This window comes from Equus quagga, chromosome 1 (assembly GCF_021613505.1).
Source record: "Equus quagga isolate Etosha38 chromosome 1, UCLA_HA_Equagga_1.0, whole genome shotgun sequence".
In the NCBI taxonomy this organism is placed as follows: Eukaryota; Metazoa; Chordata; class Mammalia; order Perissodactyla; family Equidae; genus Equus; species Equus quagga.
Window position 1 is genome coordinate 76,461,331 of NC_060267.1, and position 20,687 is coordinate 76,482,017.

The 20,687-nt window shown below is 54.4% G+C and overlaps 1 protein-coding gene across 9 annotated transcripts in view; it reads left to right on the forward strand.

Moving 5' to 3' along the window:
* The window catches only part of ZNF618 (zinc finger protein 618), a 124,186-nt gene that overhangs the window by 39,898 nt on the left and 63,601 nt on the right, over positions 1-20,687 (forward strand). For all 9 annotated transcript variants that reach the window (XM_046667701.1, XM_046667709.1, XM_046667736.1 and 6 more), the window contains exon 3: positions 16,152-16,411. In XM_046667701.1, coding sequence (XP_046523657.1) covers positions 16,152-16,411 — 260 coding nt within the window. The remainder of the gene's footprint in view (positions 1-16,151; positions 16,412-20,687) is intronic.

Genomic DNA, 20,687 nt, shown 5'->3' on the forward strand with positions numbered 1-20,687 from the left:
TGTGAAGAAGCCCCCAGGTGAATTTATATGGCTTCTGCAGTTAAAGCTCAGAGAGCATCGTTTGAAAGACCAATGTTATAGTATAGTGTATATAGTATATATAGTATACTATATAGTATAGTATAGTTATAGTATAGTGACCCAGCATTCCGTCGGAGAAGTGAATTAATTATACATTAAACGTCAGGAGAACTTTAGTGCAGGCCTCAGCCAACCCCACTGGTGGATTTGACCCTGGCCTTGGGTTAGGTGGGGTTTGGACGTGTAGACACTGTCTGGAGCATTCGACTCATTCAGTCCCTGAGTGGGGACGGTGGGGAGACAAATGCCTGAGACCCCCCTGAAGTCAGTCAGGCCACACAGCCCTGGACAGGAGTGACCGTGAAGGACCCTGACCCTCTGACGTGGCCTCCGCCCGCAGCTCCAGCTGTGCCGCGGCACCCTCGGTTATCACACCAGGGTCTGCCTTCATCCCAGCCAGCGCCTTCCTTTTGGCCCGGAGCACCTCATTTTGTTCCTTCTCCAGAGGGCCTCTGGCTGAACCCCAAAACCAACAGCCTGGGCTGCTAAGGAATTAGTGTTCAATTGAGAGGGACGAGGTGAGGTGGTGTTTCTGATCCTAAGACACAGCCGAGTGTGGTTTGGTTTACTTCCCTGTAACCCGGCCTGGGTCGGTTTTACGAGACCGGCCATCCCAGCGCTTGAGCTTCGTGCTGCCCTGCCATGCGGGTGACAAATCACATCGCACAACCACGGCCAGACCTCACTTATGCTAAGAGGCGTGGGGGCTGTGGGGGCTTCACAGCGAAAATTCGAAAGGAAAGGCAGTTTTTATAATCAAGGCAATGGAGCTACAGCCTTGCCATCGGGAAGAGTTATGCCTCTTTTGGTCGGTTGGAGGTTTTCCGAGCTGGAAGGATTCTCGATAATCCTCCAGCCCTCTCATTTCGGAGATGAGGGGACCAGGGATGGAAGGGGTTAAGGGCTCATTTGTTCGCTCTGTGTACCAGTCGGCTCACAAGACGGGAGAGTGGGCTGGGGGAGGACCTGATAAGACCAAGTCTCATTCATTCATTCATTCCACAAATATTTCTTGAGGGCCTACTGAGTGCCAGGGTCTGACCTCGGTGCTGGAAGTCCAGCGCTGAGCAAAACAGACAGAAACCCCTGGCCTGGTGGAGCTGATGCTCTAGCTGGAGTGGAGGAGACATCATAAATGCGTAAAAATACGTGACGTGTCATATAATGAAAAGTGCTGTGGGGGAGAAGCAGAGTGTGGGCTTGGCAGAGCCAGAAGGAGTATTGCGTCATCAAGAAGGTGATGTTGGAACAAGGATCTGAAGGAAGTAGGGGACTGAGCTGAGCCGTCATTGTTGGGGGAAGCACATTCCAGACAGAGAGAGCAACAGGTGCAAAGGCCCCGGGGCAGGAGGGCGTGCACTGTGTTGGAGCAACAGCAGCGAGGCTGATCCGGCTGGATGGGGCCTTGGAGGTTGTTGTCAGGACTTTGGCCTTAACCCTGCGTTAGATGGGGAGCTGCTGGGGATTCTGAGCAGAGGAGCGGCATGACATGATTTCGTTTTAAAAGGCTTGTTCTGTCTGCCAGGAGGACAATAAGCTGCAGAGGGCAAGGTGTTAAAGAGGCGTTGCTGAGGGTTCAGGACAGGAGGACCTTAGAAGGGAGGCTTGGAGGTGAGTTTCTGAAAGGCCGTCTTTTCAGGCCTCGGGAGGCCAGTTCAGCAAAGCATTCTGTGAGTCCCGAAAAAGCACAATTCTCCACGCCTGGTCTGCGGGCGTCTTCCTCGCCGGCTCTCCAGCCCTGCCAAGGGCCGAGCAGCTTAGCACGATGTTGAAGAGCCCAGACCGCCTGGGTTCAGATCTGGCACCACCCACTGCCTGGTTATGTGACCTTGGGCGGGTTAACCTGGCCTCAGTTTCCTCCTCTGTAGAATTGGGATTATATCAGTACCTCCCTCACAGTGCTGTCAGGGAGGATTCAGTATAATAATAATAATAATAATAATAATAATAACGTCTACCCTTAGCACAGTGCCTGGCCCATAGTAGGTGTTCATTGAACATCTATTTTTATCACCGCCATGCTGGATTCTGTTCCTAGAAGGAGCTAGCCGTGGTGACTGATTTCTTGTGGAGCCTGGTGTTGGCAAGTGGGCTGAAGGTAAGGACGAGGGTGGCGATGGAGCTCATATTTCTCCACGATCCAGTTGCTGTCTCGTGCGTTTTTCACGTGTGAGCCTCCCAGCAGCCCTCCAAGGTGGCGATCACCGTCTCTCCTCCCCAGAGGGAGCTGAGGAATAGACTTGTCCAAGGGCATCCCATAGCCAAATGGCTTTGGGCCCAGCTGAGTCTGTCCTCTAAGCCAAGATTTTCACCGATGGATCATTTCCTCTGATAACCACATCTGTTGTGGCTGCATAATTCTGTTTTAAATAGTATCTTCTTGTTAAGCATTGTGGCTTTCAGCAGTAAAATAAAAGGAGCCCTAAACAAGTTAACTTTATCTGCACAAAAATGCGCAGTGACAGTAGGCGCAATGCTAGTCAGTGAGCAGTACTGTATGAGCAGAATGAATGACTTGAGAACTCCGGGTATATTTCGGTCAGGCTGCGTCTTCATCTCGACTCTAGGCTTATGCTCCTGTGGTTGGAGCTCACTTGGTTTCCAGAAATGTGTATTCTCAGCCTACCAAGCTTTGGGTAAGCTTGAATACAAAGATCATAAATTGCATGCTGACTCTGGGGTTCACGTGCTTGTTCCGAAGGGGCCACTTGCTTTTTCGGTGGACAGAGGTCACTCTTTGCTTAATCAGTCACTGTTAAACCTGGACTCTGTGAATAGAGCAGATTCTTGAAAATCCAGACACAGCCTCAGGTTTGTCCTCTGGGACAGCCACGAGATGCAAACTACAACCCGTGGACGTCAAAATTGGTGAATCACTTTTTTTCCAAATGGCGCTCTGGTTCTCGAGCTTGGGATGGTCCAGCAAAGGGAAGGGATTGGGGTCTCCAGGGAACCCCTCTTCAGTCCACCCTCCCAGCCTGAGTCTCCCACCTGTGCTCCTCGAGCAAATTAAGAAAGTTCTTGTGAAGCTGGAGTTATCAGTTTGGAGCATTTGGAAGTCTTGCCTCGTCCTGGAGAAGCACAGTCTTGAGCATGGTGACCAGGATGATCTGGCCTGGTTGCTTCTTGAGGCCCTGAATGACAAAGGCCTTTGATCTGAGGAAGTGACTCGGGAAATTTCGGCACCCTCGCTATCTGTCTGGCTCTGCCAATGGAAGAAAAAAATCCTCACCGCCGGCTTCAGCTTCCCCCAGGTTCCACGCAAACCAGGATGGTGAAGAACATCGTTACATCCACACCTGCCTTCTTGATCACTGCCATCTTCCCATCCTGCAGGGCACCTGGCTGCAGTGCGTGTCCCCATCTCTCCATCACTGCTACATGGAGGGTGGCCGCGCCCACCACTCCTTCTGTTTTCATAGGGGGTAAAAATTCCTCCTCTACTCCGTTTATGAGTACTCCATCCATGGCCCAAGAGCACCTCCTTTTCATAGTCTGACCGAACTGTTCCCATTTTGTCTGGTGAATGCTTGGCAAGGACAGGAGAAAAGAACTAACAATTATTGAGCCCCACTGTGTGTGTGGTCCTTGCTGGGCGCCCTGTGTACATCTCTGTGCTTGAACCTTCTAAATAGCCCTTCGTGGTGAGTGTGAACAGCCATCCCCGGCTTACACTACAGGAAATGGAGGTGTGGGCACGTTAGGAAGCTTGGGAGTGGTCCACGCATCCAGTTTCTCATCCCCAGACCCCTTGGGAGGCCCCGACCGTGTCCTTAGGCGTCTCATTTGTGTGTCCGGGCAGTGAGGGACCAAGCCTGGTCCTCCACGGAGCGTGGTGGACAGAGCTGGCTGTGCATTATAAACCTCAGTCTGTCATCAGCTGGTCTCAAGGTCTGGCAGCTGGAGCCTGGAGGGGGATGCATTGCCAGGATGCGGGGAGCACATTGGAGGGATGGCAAAGCTCTGTAAGCATCAGTTGTCAGCGGGGGCAGGATGGAGGGGGAGCAGACCTGTTGGGAAGCTTCTTTACCTTTCATTCCAAGGAGAAAGTAGCCAGAGGACTTCCCCATCAGAGAGTGAGAGAAAGGGATGGTTGCTAAGTTGCAGCCTCAGCTGGAAAGAACATTGGTGGCGAAGGAGGGTATTTATCCTCTGTTGATATGTCCAGCACGAGAGCCTAGGTACTGCCTCCCTCTTCACTGGTTGAGTTACCTGCCCTCTGGGGTTTGCATGGGACCCCATGGGTGCCCTGGAAGAGCAGGACAGTGGGCATGGGTCCCTCTGCCACCACCCCTTTTCCGCCTGCCTGTCGAGGGGCTTCAATCTGGGTGACATTCCTGAGTCTGCTGTGTCCCGACAGTTGTGTGAGGGGAGACACAGCGAGCGGGGTCTTCAGAGAGCAGCGCATGTTGCCAGCAGATCTGAATTGTGCCCCTGCCTGAACCCTTGGAAACCGAAGGCAGCACGTCTAAGATGCCGTTGATGCTAATTCTTTCTAATGACCTGGGCCAAACTTCCATGTGCTGTGACACCCTTGAAAGAATCTCCCAGCTGTACCCAGAGGGCCCCACCTGCTAAATGTAGGAGTTTGCGACTTGACAGTGTTGCTCAAGCCTCCTGCTTTTCTCTATTTTAGGTTTAAATTAACCAGGGAATTAACTCTTAATATTTAAATCCTCATGCCGCCTTCCTGAACTGCCATCTTACCCGGCGTTGTGGCTGACTGACACCATACATTGAAGAAAATTAAGTGCCTAAGAATTATTTCAAACTAATGATATATTTATGCGTTGTGGGTTATTTTGAATTTCTAGACTGTTGAGAGTTGTTTAACAGGTTAATAGTTTTAATCTATTAATCTAATCTTTTCTACTTGACTATTTATTAAAATATATCATTGATACATGACAGAAATGGAAGTGCAGAGAATTCTGAGGGTTATTAAGGCTTGGGTGATGGCGTGAAGATTTGAAACACGGGTGGAATAGTAAATACACAGGCCTCGTTCCTGGGGTTTGTGGAAACTGGGGTTTTGTCATAGCGCCTTTCTTTTGGCCCTTCCAGGCTGGTGGTGAAGCTTCAGCCTTTATCCCCGCTGTGATTTCTGTCCTTGTGGCTATAAACAGGAGACTCTGTATATCCAAAGGACATGGGCGAGCCCAGCGGCCATTTTAGAGCATGTCAAGGAGAGTTGGAGGTCAACAGCCAACTCAGAGCCCAGACGCTTTTCTCTGTGGCAGAGATGGAATCCTTCGTTCCTTTATTTTATTGCATTTCCATGTTACTGTTTTTAGCATCTAGCGTGTGCCCCATTCTGTCAGGATGTTAGGGACACAGTAGGAGACAAGGGAATACGCTCCCTGTCTCTTTGAGCTGCTAGTCATGGAGTCGTTTATTTATTCATTCATTCAACAAGTGCTTTTATTGTTTGCTCTTCTCTCCCAAAGAGAAAACGCAAATCATCCAAATGACTAAAAGCGCAGGTGTTGGCATCAGGCAGATCTGGGTGAATCCTGCTTTTGTCCCCTAGAAAGCTGTGCAATCGTGAAAAAGTCACTCTGCTTCTCCAGTCCTCAGTTTTATCTGTAAAGCAAAGCTGCCCTACCATTTAAGGCATCGTGAGGACCGGCGAGACGGAGAATGAATACAGCGTGAAGCGCCACGCTGGGCGCGTCATAGCCGCTCCGTGCGCCGGCCGTAGCTGCCCTGGCCAGAGTGCCCTTAACAGAGAGAGGGGTCCTCACCACTGTTATTTGCGTCATTTACATCATTGCCATCATCACTACCACCATCTCTTCCACTCTGCATGATGGTGTCTTTGCGTCTGGTCATGTTCTGTCTGTATTGTTCAGCAGATGTTAGCTGACATCTGCCAGGGACCAGGCACAGGGATACAAAAAGCAGTGGGGTAGGGTCCTTGCCTCTGGAGGTCTCCGGAACCATGCAGAATTGGAGGGCGGATTCGGAACAGGAGCCCGTTAGAAGCAGAGGGGGCATCCCCAGAGCCACTCATGAGAGACCGAGGGCCCCTTGTCCATGTCATAGAGGGCACCCGAGTCTGCTAATTGATGCTGGTGATAGTGACCCTGCATCCTCCGGAACTGGTGTCATTTTGCAGTATCATGTCATTACACTGTACACCTTCCACTCGCACGTGTTATATATATGCCAACAATATCTCAGGGGCCGGCCCCGTGGCCGAGTTGTTAAGTCCGCGCACTCTGCTTCGGCGGCCCAGGGTTTCCCAGGTTCGGATCCTGGGCGCAGACATGGCACTGCTCATCAGGCCATGCTGAGGCGGCGTCCCACATGCCACAACTAGAGGGACCCACGACTAAAATATATGGCTGTGTGCTGGAGGGCTTTGGGGAGTAGAAGGAATAAAAAAAGAAGAAGACTATTGGCAATAGATGTTAGCTCAGGTGCCAATCTTTAAAAAAAAAAAAACAATCTCAATAAAGCTGGAGAAAAAACACGTGTCACAACATGACCAGGCTCCTCTCTCTGGGCATTTCACAAGGTAGGAGAGTGTGTAGCATTTGAGACAATTTCCATTGGAAAGGATAAAGATAAGACTTTGACACTCTGAATAAGCTTCACTTATTCAGAAAGTTGGCTCCTGTGAAACGTCTCTCACCCCTGTTCTGCCGAGGGCCAGATGGATGGGATGTTGCTGTCTCCAGTTCTCAGTATCGACTGGAGCAGTTAAGCCATCGACGTTCTCTGGGGACGGGGCGTGGATGCCTCGAAGGCTGTGCCGGCGTTGACCTTCCAGGACTCAGTCCTCGGATCCTTCTGTGAAGCTTTGTGATCCTTCCATGTGACCGTGAACCCATGAGACAAAGTCTCTCTCCTCTTGGAGCTCAGGTCGCTGGTGGGGAGACAGGCTGTGGAGGGGATGGGAGGTAGCAAGTATGTTAGAAAAACGTAGGGTAAACGCAGAACGCAGGATGCGTGAAGCAGGGAGGGGAGATGGAGAGTGGAAGCCCAGCAGCCGCCATGTCTCCACTCGCACTGGGATGTTTAGTAAAGACCTGAAGGCGTGGAGAACTAGCCATGGGGCATCTGGGGAAGGGGCGGCTCTTCCAGGCAGAGGAAGGAGCAAATGCAGAGGCCCGAGGTGGGAGCTCGCCCGGTGCTCAGGGATGAGCAGGGAGACTGGTGTGGCCAGGGAGGGGGGACCGAGAGGGGGAGTGTTAGTGGACGAGGTTAGTGGAGGTGGGACGTGTCACAGGGAACCCTGAGGGTTGGGGCGAGGACCCTGGCTGTTCCTCCAGGTGAGAGTGGAACCATAAATAGGTTTTGAGCCAAAGAGTGACATGAGCTGGCTTATTTTAATAGGATCACTCTGGCTTCTGTGTTGAACACAGATTTCGGGATGTTAGGCAAGGGGAGGAGCAGAGAGGCTGGCTGTGAGTTATTACGATGAGACAGGAGCGAGGGGATGGCCTCTTGGACAAGAGTGGTGGCCGTGGGGTGGTAAGGAGTGGTCGGTTCTGGAAGTATTTTGAAGGTGGAGTTGCTGGATTTGCTGGTAGATTCATTAGTAGGGGGTGAGAGAGAGGGAAGCATCAGGGATAATTCCAGAGTCTGGCCCTGATCTGCTGGAAGGATGGCATTGCTGCTAACTGAATTGGAGAAGACTACAGTTCCTGGACTGTGGCCTCTTAGACTGCGGGGTTTAGTGGGAAGAGCCCTCGGGTAGGAGTCAGAATTGTTTTCTTGACTTGGGGGAAGCACGTAGCAGCGGCTCAGATTGGATCTGTTAAATATGGTGCCTGTGAGCATCCAGGTAGGGGTGTCAAGCAGGCAGCTGTTTATGCAGGTCTGGAGTTCGGAGGAGGCCCAAGCTGGAGAGAGAGTTTGGGGTTCATCATCATAGGGTTAATATTTAAAAGCCTGAGTCTGGATGAGATCGCTTAAGGAGTGAGTGTGGATAGAAATAGAAGAGGTTCTAGAAGTGATCCTTGGGGCGTGTCAACGGGTAAAGGTTGGGTTGATGAGGAGGAATCAGCGAAAGACAGAGGAGTGGGCAGAAGTTGGGCGGCCCACTGGGCGAGCCCCGAGCAAAGTCGGGAGAGAGTCAGATGGAGGAGACAGAGGGGAGCTTGTCAAAGGCTCTGGTGGACCAAGAGGACCCAAATGGGACCATTGGATCTAGGAGCGTAGAGGGCCCGGGAGGCCTTGGGAAAGGCAGCCCTGGTGGAACGGTGGAGGCCACACCTCCTTGGCCTTAGGAAGTGTTGCCAAGGAGGGAGCCTGGCGACATCTACGGATAGGTGAAAATCCTTTCACTCTGACCGTTGGTAGGTGGGCAGATCGGTAGAGTTGGAGTGGGCAGCCTCTGCAGCAGGGTATACGCGGCCCCTGAAGTCAGGGCTGGATGCGCGTTAATTCATTTCACACCGCATGCTTCCCTGTGTTCGTGGCGAGTGTATTTAAGCTCAGCTTGAGACCAGTTAACCCTCATTCTTAATGAGTGGAGCCTCTTAATGAAGTTTTATTCTAGAGGGAGTTAACCAAGTCATTATTTATACACTGTGATGGAGATTTTCCCCACCCTTGACATTGTTTCAGGTGGCTAAAGTACCAGAGCATATAAACAGCAGCCTGTGGAGGGGCTGGAGTGGTCCTCAGGCTGCATGTTGGGGCAGAGATGGATGCACTGCTCCCGCCCTGTGCGAGGAGATGCACGCACCCTGCCGGGGAAAGGGCTGGCCTCTAGCCGGGCCTTCGATGTCAGATTCCAGCTCACTCGTGCAGATGGGAAAGCCAAGTCACGGCAGGGGCCGGGCTGCAGGACTGAGGACTTCTCCGAATTACTGCGACTTGGTAGAACTTCAAGCATTCGCATCTTTTGGTGGAATGATGTAGAAATTGTGCTCAGAAGGAAACTTGTCTGATTCCCGGGCACTCGGAGTCCCCTGGGACTCTCCCTCTGACATGGCCAGAAATGGCGTTTGTCTTTGGGCCTCAAATCCACTGCGAAGGCATTTGGTTGTGTTGTCTTAGCCGCAGGGTTTTGTGGGTGAGAGCCGGAAGAGTGGTTTCCAGGCCAACCTCATCACTGGAAGTCGTGTGACGCTGGGCGTGCCGCTCCTTCGCCATGTTGACTGAGTCCCGGCCGTGCACCAGGCCTCGTGCGCAAGGAGTAGGCTGTGGTCTTGAGCAAAACAGACACGCGCCCCGCCCTGTGCTTCGGTTTCCCCATCTGGCCACAGGCTCCTCTGAACACCAGGTGTGATGGGGTGGGGACAAGCACCTGAAGAAGGGCTGTAAGACTCAGAGGAAGAGATTTGTTTCTGAAACTCCCCTGGGTGGGCTCTGCGGGCACGTGGGACTGGCCACGCGCCATCACGGCGGGGATGGGGGGGGCGGGCAGCGAACAAGAACGAAGCAACAGAAAACCGAGCCTCGTGGAGGGCAGCGGTTTGCAGACTTAACTGCTTCAATGCCATTTCTTCAAATTGAGTCTTAGGTGCTGCATTAGTTTCCTGCGGCTGCTGTAACAAATTAGCACGAGCCGCGTGGGCGTGGCTGAAAACAACACAAGGGTCTTCCCTCACGGTTCTGAAGGCCAGAAGTTTGAAATCGAGGTGTCCGCTGGGCCCTGCTCCTTCTGGAGGCCCCGGGGAGAGTCTCTTCTTGGCGTCTTCCAGCTTCTGGGACTGCAGCATTCCCTGACCTGTGGCCACAGCACCCCAGTCTCTGTGGTCACGTTGCCACCGCCTCCTTCTCTGTCGGTCCAGTCTCCCAAGTGTCTCTTATCAGGACATTTGTCATTGCATTTAAGGCCCACCCGGATAATCCAGGATGATCTCATTTCAACATCCTTAATTTAATTACATCTGCAAAGAGCCTTTTTCCAGTAAAGGGCACGTTCACAGATTCTGTGCACGTCTTTTTCGGGGGGGCACCATTTACCCCACTACAGGGAGGAAAAAGCCCATGTAGATATAGACACAACATATACATATATGACCAAAAGCAAAGCTGTGCATATCGAAGACCAGGGGAGTGCAGGTGGTGGAGCCCTACTCAGTTCCGCCCTTCTCATTCAGGCCTCGTGGCTGTTTCTGGGCCACAGCTGTGGAACCCCTAGGCCTTCGAGGAACACACTTTGAGAATCGTTGCCTTACTGAAAGGCCAGGGCTCGAAGGGCCCTCCTTGGGCAGGGCCCCATCCGTCTGGCTTCTCTCCCAGCCTTCTGGCGTGGGCAGTAACCGGTGACCACAGACAGTGTGTACTTAACTGAGAAATATCCTTTTAGTGCCCAACTTCAGATTTTATGTGGAAGTGTGAGTCGGGTTAAATATAAAATTCATTGCGTATCTTGAGCGACTATTTTGTAGTTATCTATATATAAATCTATTTTACAGCGACACAAATAGAATAGATTATGGAGTGTCAGCATGGAGATGGATTCCGAGTGCTTTTTTCACTAATCTACCTAATGATTCGTGCTGAGAATATCCAGCGGCTCCACTGTACATTTAAATGGATATAATTAAAATAATGAGCTCTATTTTAAAAAATGATATATGAAAAAAATTTTTAAAGAAGTTGGAAGGAGCCGTGCTCCTAATTCAAAGTGATATAAGTACTTGTGCGATTCCATTGTTATTAGGGCACCTAATTAAATGCAGAGCATCCGAGAAAAGCAACATTTGGGCTTGTAAATCTAAAGCATGGAGCCGGGGAAAGAGAAGTTGCGCCTGTCCTCGGCTCAGCAAGGGGGTCACATTTAAGGGGACGGGCCGTTGTGGGCCACGGTGCCTGTGGGCGAGAGGGGGCCTCACGTGGTCGCATCTTCCGTGGGCTGCCAGGAGTCAGGCTGGTCACGCTGCAGTTGTATTTGCCATCATGACCTCTGTTTGGGGTGTGGGGGTAAAAGAACTATGCAGAGCCCGCCTTCTTGTGAGAGGAAGCCATTCCTCCCCACCCAGATGTTAGGGGCACTTCAGGTGACCTGAGGCTGGTCCCTGAGTGGGAAGGACAAAGGAAGAGGGGTCAGGAGCTGTAGGTTCGAGTTGCGGCTTTGCTAACACGCTCTGTGCCTTTGGAGGGGGCCTGTCCTCTGATGCAGTTATGCCCAGGCCTGTTGCAAATGGATGGACCAGCCATCCTGCAAACTCACCCTGAGGATGCCCAGGAGGCATGAGTCCCAGCGCTCCCTCACCAGGAGGCGGGTCCTCTTCTGACCGCTCAGCAAACGCAGTATTCACTGAGCAACTACTGTGTGCCGACCGGGTGCCAGCAGCGCAGCCGTGCACACCTGCTCTTAAGGCCTATACCCTTTGGTGAGTCAGTAAATGGACGACATATTTTCAGATGGCAACCAAGGCTGCTAAGGAAGTAAAAGAAGATGATGAGCTGGGAGCTAGGCTGGGAGGTTGGAAAGATGAGTTCCTTACAAGGCAGTGGGAGGACACCCTTAAGTATCCCCTGGGGAGGCAGACAAGGCATTTAGAGGGAGGTCTGACTCCATCTCGAGCAGGGAGGGAAGGCTTCCCAGAGGCGGGGCTGTTGTCGTGAACCGATGTCATCCTCCTAAGTGCAGCTGCCATCCGTTGAAATCCATTCTATGCCATCTCCCTGGCCCCTTTCCCAGCCCTGCACCGGCAAGGATCATGGTCCCCCTTTAACAGACAAGGAAACTGAGGCCCAGAGAGGGGGGTAAGGAACTCTTGCCTGAGGCTGCAGGGTGTGTGGACGCCCAGCCTGTCTGACTCCAGCAGCTCCTCTCTCCCACCAGGACACCACGATGCCAGTGAGGTCCTTGAGAGCAGGAAGGGACACTGAGCCTGTTCAGACGGGGTGAGAAGTGCTCACAGCGTCAGGCTGAGCTTCAGAACCTCGGAAGTGAAGACAGTGGGTGCGGGTGTTCGGGGCACGGGCTCGTTCTGTGCCCTTCCCTTCCCGTGGCCCCAGCTGTGGGGAGAACGCTGGCAGGTTGGTCAGCTCTGCTCCCCTGGGCCTCTTCACTGGCCCTGGGAGGCACATCTGCTGTGTGCTTGGGTTTAACCCTTCGGGCACCCGGGGTTGGGACCAGCCAGGGCCAAGCCCGGGCGAGTCCTCAGCTGCCTGTCTGCCTGCCCCGGCCCGGGACCTGCGGGCTGTGTTCTTGCGGGGCTGGCATTGAGGGTTGGCCGGGGCCCTGACTTGCGTCTCTATGTCCGGCGAGCCTCAGGACAGGCAGGGCTGGCTGACCATCCACGCCCATGTGGTCTCAGCTAGGGAATAGGCATTTCAGCAGCTCTGTCACCCATTTCCATCAGTGTGATCATCTCTGTGAGTCACTCTAGACAAGGTTCTGGATTTACTTTTTTTTTTTTGAGGAAGATTAGCCCTGAGCTAACTGCTGCCACCAATCCTCCTCTTTTTGCTGAGGAAGACTGGCCCTGAGCTAACATCTGTGCCCATCTTCCTCTACTTTATATGTGGAACGCCTACCACAGCATGGCATGCCAAGCAGTGCCATGTCCGCACCCGGGATTCGAACCGGCGAACCCTGGGCCGCCAAAGCAGAACGTGCACACTTAACTGCTGCGTCACCGGGCCGGCCCCTGGATTTACATTTTTGCAGTTGATCCTCAGGAGGCCTTTTGAGTAGATGGGAGGGGGGGTCCCTGCTTCATGGATACAGAAACAGGCTCAGAGAGGGTCAGGGGCTCACTCAGCATCACCAGCTGGGAAGTTGTATAGAGCTGGGATTTGAACTCCTGTTGCTTTAACTCCGCAGCCGGTGCACTGAAGTCTGCACCATGTAAGACCCTTCCTTGCAACCTCTGCACACGCCCCTCCCCTGCCCCCGACCCCCCACAAGACAGGGGGTACTGTGGAACATCGCCACTGGGGCCACTGTCCTAGGGCCCTTGCAGACGGTGCATTGTCTCTGCATCACAGCGCTGTGGGGCGGGAGCTGTGCTTCTCCCCATCATATGGGTGTGAAGACTGAGGCCTGGAGGGGTGAACCCACAACTTGAGAGTGGCAGTTCTGAGATCTGGCCCTGGGGTGACCCAACTTCAAAACCTGGTGCTCTTTCCATCTCCCTTCATCTCATCCCGTTCTTGCCGGGCCGACTGCCAGCCTCTGCCCCTTGGTGCCGGGGAGCTCCCCATCCCAGTGCGTCCCCGTCTATTGCTGGCTGCCTGGCAGGAATATCCTCCCTCCCCAAAGCCATAGCCGTCCCTCGGAACTTATCAGACCTGCTCGCCCTGGTGATGCTCCCGGGGCCTCCCCGAGCTTAGAGGCTTTTTTGCAGGAATGGGGTAGGCATGCTCCCCTCCCAGGGGGGTGCTGGACCTCACCAGGGGGCTCTGCCTCAAAGCACCCCCATGGAGGTGGCAGCAGCCAGAAATCCAGGCAGCCTCCCGTCTTCCTGCTCACCCACTAGCATCCTGGTTTCCCCCCAGTTCTGGATGCTGAAGGTCAGTAGAAGGGGAGAGGAGATGAGTGCGAATGGGGAAGCTTCGCTCTCAGAGCTTCTCTCCTGCTCTCCGTGCAGCATGGCTGAGAGCCGGGATGCCTGCGTCAAATCTTGGTTCCACTTCTTACTACCCAGGTGAACCTTGGACAAATTCTTTCACCTCTCAGTGCCTCAGTTTACCCATCCGTAAAATGGAGATAATACCAGGACTTCCCTCACAGCGTTGTTACTGAAAATGAAAGGAGTCAATGGGTCAGAACAGTGCCCGGCACAAAGGGAACTCTTAAGTGTTTGTTTGTTTGGTGAGGAAGATTGGCCCTGAGCTAACATCTGTTGCCAATCTTCCTCCTTTCTTGTTTTTTCTCCCCAAAGCCCCAGTACACAGTTGTATATCCTAGTTGTAGTTCCTTCTAGTTCTTTGTGGGATGTCGCCACAGCATGGACTGATGAGCGTTGTGTAGGTCCACGCCCAGGATCCCCACTGGTGAACCCCGGGCTGACAAAGCAGAGCGTGCGCACTTAACCACTCACCACGGGGCCGGCCCAGAAATGTTTCTTAAGTAAAGAAAAGAAATGAACGCTGAGGCTATCGAACATCCAGTGTTACATTTCCCACAGTGACAGACGGTGGCCCTGACGTGGCAGACACACTAGGAGGAGGTGTCACTGGGCCCACTGGGTGTGGAAGACGCTCCAACAGTTGGTTACTATTAATAACATCTTGAGAGCTGATACAGGCCGGGCACTTCCCATGTGTTAGTTGATTAAAATCCGCACGACCCCCCTGTTCACTCCGTTTTGCAGATGGGAAAACTGAGGCTCAGAGGTTCGGTAGCCTGGCTGCAAGTCACACAGCAAGGAAGGAGCTGACTCGACGGCCCTTGCGGCTGGCTGTGCTGCTTCCTCCTGTTCTGTCCGTCTGAGTCCTGAGTTTCACTTAGCTTGGGCACCTTGAGCTGCCAGAACAAAATGCTGTGGGCTGGGAGCTTAAACAACAGAATTTTACTTTCTCACAGTTCTGGAGGCTGGAGGTCTGAGCCCAGAGTGCCAGCGTGGTTGGGTTCTGGTGAGGACCCTCTTCCTGCCTTGTAGACGGCTGCCCGCCTTCTCTCTGTGTCCTCACGTGGTGAGGAGAGACCCAGAGAGAGAGAGATCTCTCTCTTCATCTTCTTCTAAGACCGCAGTCCTGTCAGATTAGGGCCCCACCCTTATGGTCTTATGTCACCTTAATTACGTCCTGAGGACCCTGTCTCCAATTACAGTCACCTTAGGGATCAGGAGTTGACCGTCTGAGTTTGGACGAGGACAAAATTCAGTCCACAACCTCCCCGGTGGCCTTTCTCTGCCCCCTGCTCGTTGGCTGGGGCCTTCCCTCTCTCTCTGCTCAATTCCCCGACCTGGGAGAAAGCTGACAGCTGGGGCAGACAGCGGACTTGAGAAAATCCATGCTCTTCTGATAGATGGAGCTGCTGGAGCCCAGAGGGAAGAGGGGTCTTGTGCAAAGTGACACAGCAATCCGCTGCAGGTCCAGGATCAGAACCCAGGTCCCTGACCCACACCCCCACCCCCCCCCCCCCCAGCCCGGGTGCCTCCCCTGAGCCCCGGTTGGTGTGCTGGCAGGCCTCGTCGGAGTATGCCTCCGGTCTGGGCCTCGAAGTTCGCAGACCAGATGCTTCTCTGGAGCAGTGGAGAGGGCGGGCCCTGGCAGGGCAGAATCCCCAGGGCCTGGAACATGCCTTGATTTCCCAGTTTGCGCCCACCTCGGCTTCCCCACCCCAGAAACAGGAGTCAGGATGATGAGCCCCCTGCCACAAGGACGAGGGGGCCCTTGATAGCACAGAGGGTGACGCTGGCAGGAGAACAGCCTTGGCCGGCCACCAGTCTTGTGTGTGGCCGTGGGCAAGTCACAGCTCTGCTCCAGGCCTCGCGTCCCCTTCATAGAGGAGGTTCAGTCACGTGTGCCCCGCCCACTCAGTCTTGAGCTCATCACTGTGAGGATGTTTTCTGACGTTTGAATAGCCACTTAGATGCCAGTGTTGGGAGCCGAGTATTGGCTCCATGAATCTCAGCCAGGTGAGCCGTGGGGCTTGCAGTGACCCCAGCTATAGAACAGGAGCGGGGAGAGCCGGGCAAGACCTCTGGCCCTTCTGCCAAGGAGCGAGAGGAACAGCCCCGGACACTTTGCACACGGCAGGCTGCTCAAACCCTCGTGCTCCAAATGCAGATTGAGGACCAGCTCGACTGGGCGCCTGTTAGAAATGCAGCAGCTCAGGCCAAACCCCAGACCCGCTGATCCAGAATCCACGTTTTCCCAAGATTCCCAGCTGATCTGTGTGCACATTGAAGCTTAAGAAGTGATATCCACCAGCCAGGGCTGCCCTTGTGGGTCTCGTGACTCCAGTTACAAGAGTTACTTGGCACACATAGACCTCTTTAGACCCCAGCTTCCCCATCTGTAAAATGGGTGGGGTTGGGGCCATCCTAACCCAGTGGTTTTCAAACTGTGTGCCTTGGAGCCCCAGGGTTCCCCCGGGCCAGGACGTTGTGGCCCTCAAGGTGAGGTTCACGTGCGACGCCCCAGGCTGGTAGGTTTCTGGGTAGGCATGGGGTCCACCCTGAGCAGACTCTCTTCTTTCCCAGGGAGCGCTTGAAGCGCAGCCAGAAGAGCACCAAGGTGGAGGGGCCAGAGCCCGTGCCGGCCGAGGCCTCGCTGAGTGCCGAGCAGGGGACGATGACGGAGGTGAAGGTGAAGACGGAGCTGCCCGACGACTACATCCAGGAGGTGATCTGGCAGGGCGAGGCCAAGGAGGAGAAGAAGGCGGTCAGCAAGGACGGCACTGGCGACGTGCCCGCTGAGATCTGCGTGGTGATCGGCGGCGTCCGCAACCAGCAGACCCTCGGTGAGTGCCCGTCCTCGAGGGCTGGGAGCAGGTGGGAGTGTGGGGCGGGCGGCCTGGGATCCCAGCCTTCGGTGGCTCCCCTCTGCCCTCAGGGAAGGACCGAGGCTCTTGACTTGCCTCTGCTGGCGCAGTTCTAGCCTGGAGCTCTTCTCTTTCCACCTGACGTGGCAAAGCACTACTGATCCTTTAAGACTTTGTTGAAGTCCAATGTCTGGAACTTTCCGCAGGCCCAGCGCATCCCTCATGCCTTGGGGCTCCCATGCCCCAGGTGGGTCTAGCGTGACCTGTATCGCTCTGTATCTCAAATGCTTGTCTGCATTTCTTCCTCCTCTGCTTGACTGGGAGCTCCCGGGAGCAGCTCTCGGTGCAGGTCCTGCTCAGAGCAGATGCCCAGTCAGAATGGGCTCAGTGGCACATGGCACCTCCCCCTGCCTCTGCTGGTCTGGGCCAGGCTCCGAGGAGCTCTGTGGAAACAAGCTTCTTCGAGATCATCTCACCCCTCTCTTTCCAGCCTGAGCCAGGGGGTCCCCCTCGGGGGCTGCCTGCCCTCCTGCCAGGTTCACAAACTCACATGCCCGTGAGGCCCAACAGACACGTTTCTTTGGCATAAGTAGAGATGAGCCAAACAGCAGCTGGTGGGGACCGCTTCCAGCTGGAGAGCCCACACTCCCGTACGGAGGGGGAGGTCCCTCCTCAGCTGCCGCCGACGGGAACTAGGTGGGGAGACGAGCTCAGCGCGCCCAGATCTCTGGACACACTGCATGCCAGAAATGCGAATTTTGATGTGACTTCTTTTGGCTTTAAATATTGGTGACTAATTCAACTTTTGAAATCTGCCAAACAAAACCCGTCTGTGGGTCAGGGTTGTTCCATGGGCCACAAGTTTGCAACCCCTGGTCTTTAAAGTCAAGTCCACGTGCCTCGGCCTGGCATCAAGGCCTTGCGTGGTCTGGTCCCAGATTTCCGGTTTCATCCGCCGCCTCCTCGTTTCCCGGGTTCCATATGTTCTTAGAAGCACTGCCACACCTCTCCCCTCCGCCTCTCCTTCCTGGTCCAGCTGGGCTCACCTCCTCCTGACTCCTAGGGTCACGCCCTGTGTGTGCCACGCAGAGCCTCGTGGGTGGGGCCCCATGTGTCTGTTTCCCCAAGTTTTGACTTAAGTTCTGCTGCCTTCTCTTCTCAGCTACTAGGAATCAGCTGCCTGCTCCCTCTCCCAGCTGGTCCTCTGCTGCTCTACCTGGGTCAGTGCAGCATCCGGGTAACAGCCATGCGTTTGGGTCTCCCTGCCCCCACCTGCTCTCCTCTCAGGCTGCCAGGGGCCTTGGCAGAAACACTGACTGTGTTGCTCTCTGCTTATAAACTTGGGCCTCCTCGCTGTGCCTAGGTCAAGGCCATAGCATCCAGATCGTCCACCACCTGAGCCTTCTAGCCCCATTTCTTACTTCTGATCTTCCCGGACCTTTTGTTCTGGTACCGTCTGCTCTTCTGCAGTGCATCCTACCCTGTGCTCATGCTGTTCTCTTTCCCTGGAATGCCTTTGCCCGTTGCTGCATGCCCAACTCCAGCCCATACTGCAAGGCCAACTCTAGTGCCACCTCCTCCCAGAAGCCTTCCTTGATCTCTTCTGGTCAGAAGTGGTCTGTTTCTACCCTGCCTCTCCCTTGAGCACTTCCCTTTATCTACTTTAGATTGGAGGGACCCTGTCTATGCCTGTCTCTGCCACAAGATTGGGAGCTCCTAGAGAGTAGAGCTCCAAGACTTGTCAGATCTGTGTCTCTATGCTCCCGATACCTACCCCACAGTACCTAGCAAGGTGCTGGTTTCTAGGAGCCAGGGTTGACAGGTGCTGGAGGCAGGTGCTGAAACTGTCAGGAGGGGCAGGGGTATGCCACAGTAACAAAAGATCCTAAAAGTAAAAAGAGATCTCGGTAGCTCAGAACCACAAACGTTTATTTCTTAGTCACGCTGCGTGTCCACTGTGGGTCCGTTAGGGGCTCCACTCTGCTCTGGACCCAGGCTCCAAGCAGCCGTTCTATGGAACGCTGCCAGCCGCGTGACAGGGGAAAGAAAGCTCTGGGGGGACTCACACTGGTGATTACCTCCTGCAACCCCGAAGTGAGAAGTGTGCGTCTGTGCATTGGCCATAACTAGTCACATGCCCCGCCCAGCCTCCAGGAGGCCGGGAAATGCCATCCTCCGTGTGCCAGAAGGGAGATGAGCCAGAAATAGTTGATGACGAGCATGAGTGACTTAGCCCAGTGCTGAATGAGAGTCTTTTCAGGGGCCCGCGTCTGAGCTCCCTCCATCAGGATTCACTGCCCGGGGCCGAGGACTGCTGGCCATTGGTGGATGTGTTAATTAACTGCGGAGAGGACATGGCCTTGCTCACTTTGGGGTGTGTGTGTAGGACTCGTTGGAGCCAGTAGCCGCTTATGCCCTTCACCCAGGATGCCCACTGAAGGGGAGCTGAATTCGATTCCTGGGGTGGAACCAGCAGTCTGTGTTCGGCAGGGAAGGCCTTGAGTGGCCGTGCTGGGGACACGCTGGGAGTCCTCCCTGGGCCAGCTGCCTGTGCAGGGAGAGGCCCCAGGGCCCTCGGGTCTCAGGCCAGCCGCCTGTGCGGTTTCCAATGCAGCTCCTGCTCAGCGGCAGGGTCCCTGGCCTTGTTACGCCTTAGTGTCCTCTTGTGTTAAATGAGGCCTGGTCCCTGTCCTGGTCACCTCCTGGGTGTGGGAATGGACGGGGCAGTGGAAGAGAACGAGATGTGTCAGGACAGCGAGCTCGGCTCCTCAGACTGAGAGTGACTCCAGGCTCTGTGACTTAATAGCTGTTGTACCTTGGGCAAGCTGCTTGACCTCTCTGTGCCTCCGTTCTCACAGATGCAAATTCCCAGGGTTATCTGAGAACTCAATAAGATAATGTATGCAAAGTGCTCCACGTTGTACTTAGTGAACGATTGGCTATTGTTGGCAGTAGAACTTGTATTAATAGCAGAAAGTACCTCTTCAAGGGGAAAGAGTAGTAATATTTTCTGCTTTTTTTCCCAAGTCTAAGAAATAAGCCAGGGTGATGTAGAGAAAAAAATGGGATGGGGAAGAAACTTGGTGCTGGGTGAGGGGTCAGAACACACGGGCTCTGAGTGGGGCTTGGTTTTCCTGTCTGAGAGCTGCTCAGGGACCCTTCTAGCACGGCCTCCTTCAAACCCAGGGACCTTGAGGATCTTGTGAAAGTGCTGCGTGACCTGCTCTCGGCAGATCCCTGTGAACGAGGTGCTCGGCCACAGGGAAGAGTCAGAAGTGGAACCGCCACTAGGGAGCCTGGACCAGAGCAGGGCCAGGGCGCTCCCGGCCAGTCTGAGTGGCTCGTCTCCCACCGGTCAAGGCAGACCTTTCTCCTTGAGTGTGGAGTTTCTGCCACGGGGCAGGCTCGGAACAATCCGACTTGGCCTCGGCATCGGGAAAGACAGGCAAAAAAAGAAAAAAAAGATCTGTACCTTTTGACCTCGTCTAATCTCAGGATGGCGAGTAGATTTCATCTCGTGAGCCAAGTCCAAGCCCTGGCAGCCGGCCATTGGGGGCTCTGTGTTGACGATTCGAAAGGGTGGCGTGATTGATTATTGATGTCTGCCCTGGGTGTGGCAGTGGGCGGTGGGGCTCCACATGCTGTAGATCTGACACCCCTTGTTTTCTGGAGGGGCAGACGAAGGCCTGTGGAAGGGAGGAGAGTTGCCCTTCCTGGAGGGCCTGCTGTACCTCTTGGCGCCCCCCCTCCCCCCGCCATCCGCTTCTGGAAGGGAAACAAGGAAGGGAAGCCCTGCCAGGGATCCGGCCATCCCTTTAAAATGAGCTGGTGCTACAGTGTGCATCTGTGCCCTGGTGGCCAGGCATCGGGAGAGAACATGTTCCCAAGGCCCTTGATGAGGGACTCGGGGTTCTGTGGCACCCAGCCCCACCAAGTGCCCCACTCCCCACCACACTCAGGGGGGAGCCTCACGGCTGCCTCTTCTCTGAGCCCCGTCCCCCTCGTCCCCACCCCCAAGTCCTCACTGGCCCATTAACAGCTTCAGACAAACAGTGTTCCCAATGACACAAACATGACCCGAGGCACTTCCCTTGGAGGAGCCCGGGTCACGGACACGTGGGTGGCCTTTGGCAGCTTCTCAGAATGGGCAAGTGGGGCGTGGGGACATCAGTGCCAGGAGGCCAGCTGCCAAGCTTGCAGCAGGTCCTGGTCCTTTGCTGCTGCCCGGAAGCTCCCTGTGCCGGCAAGGGCATCT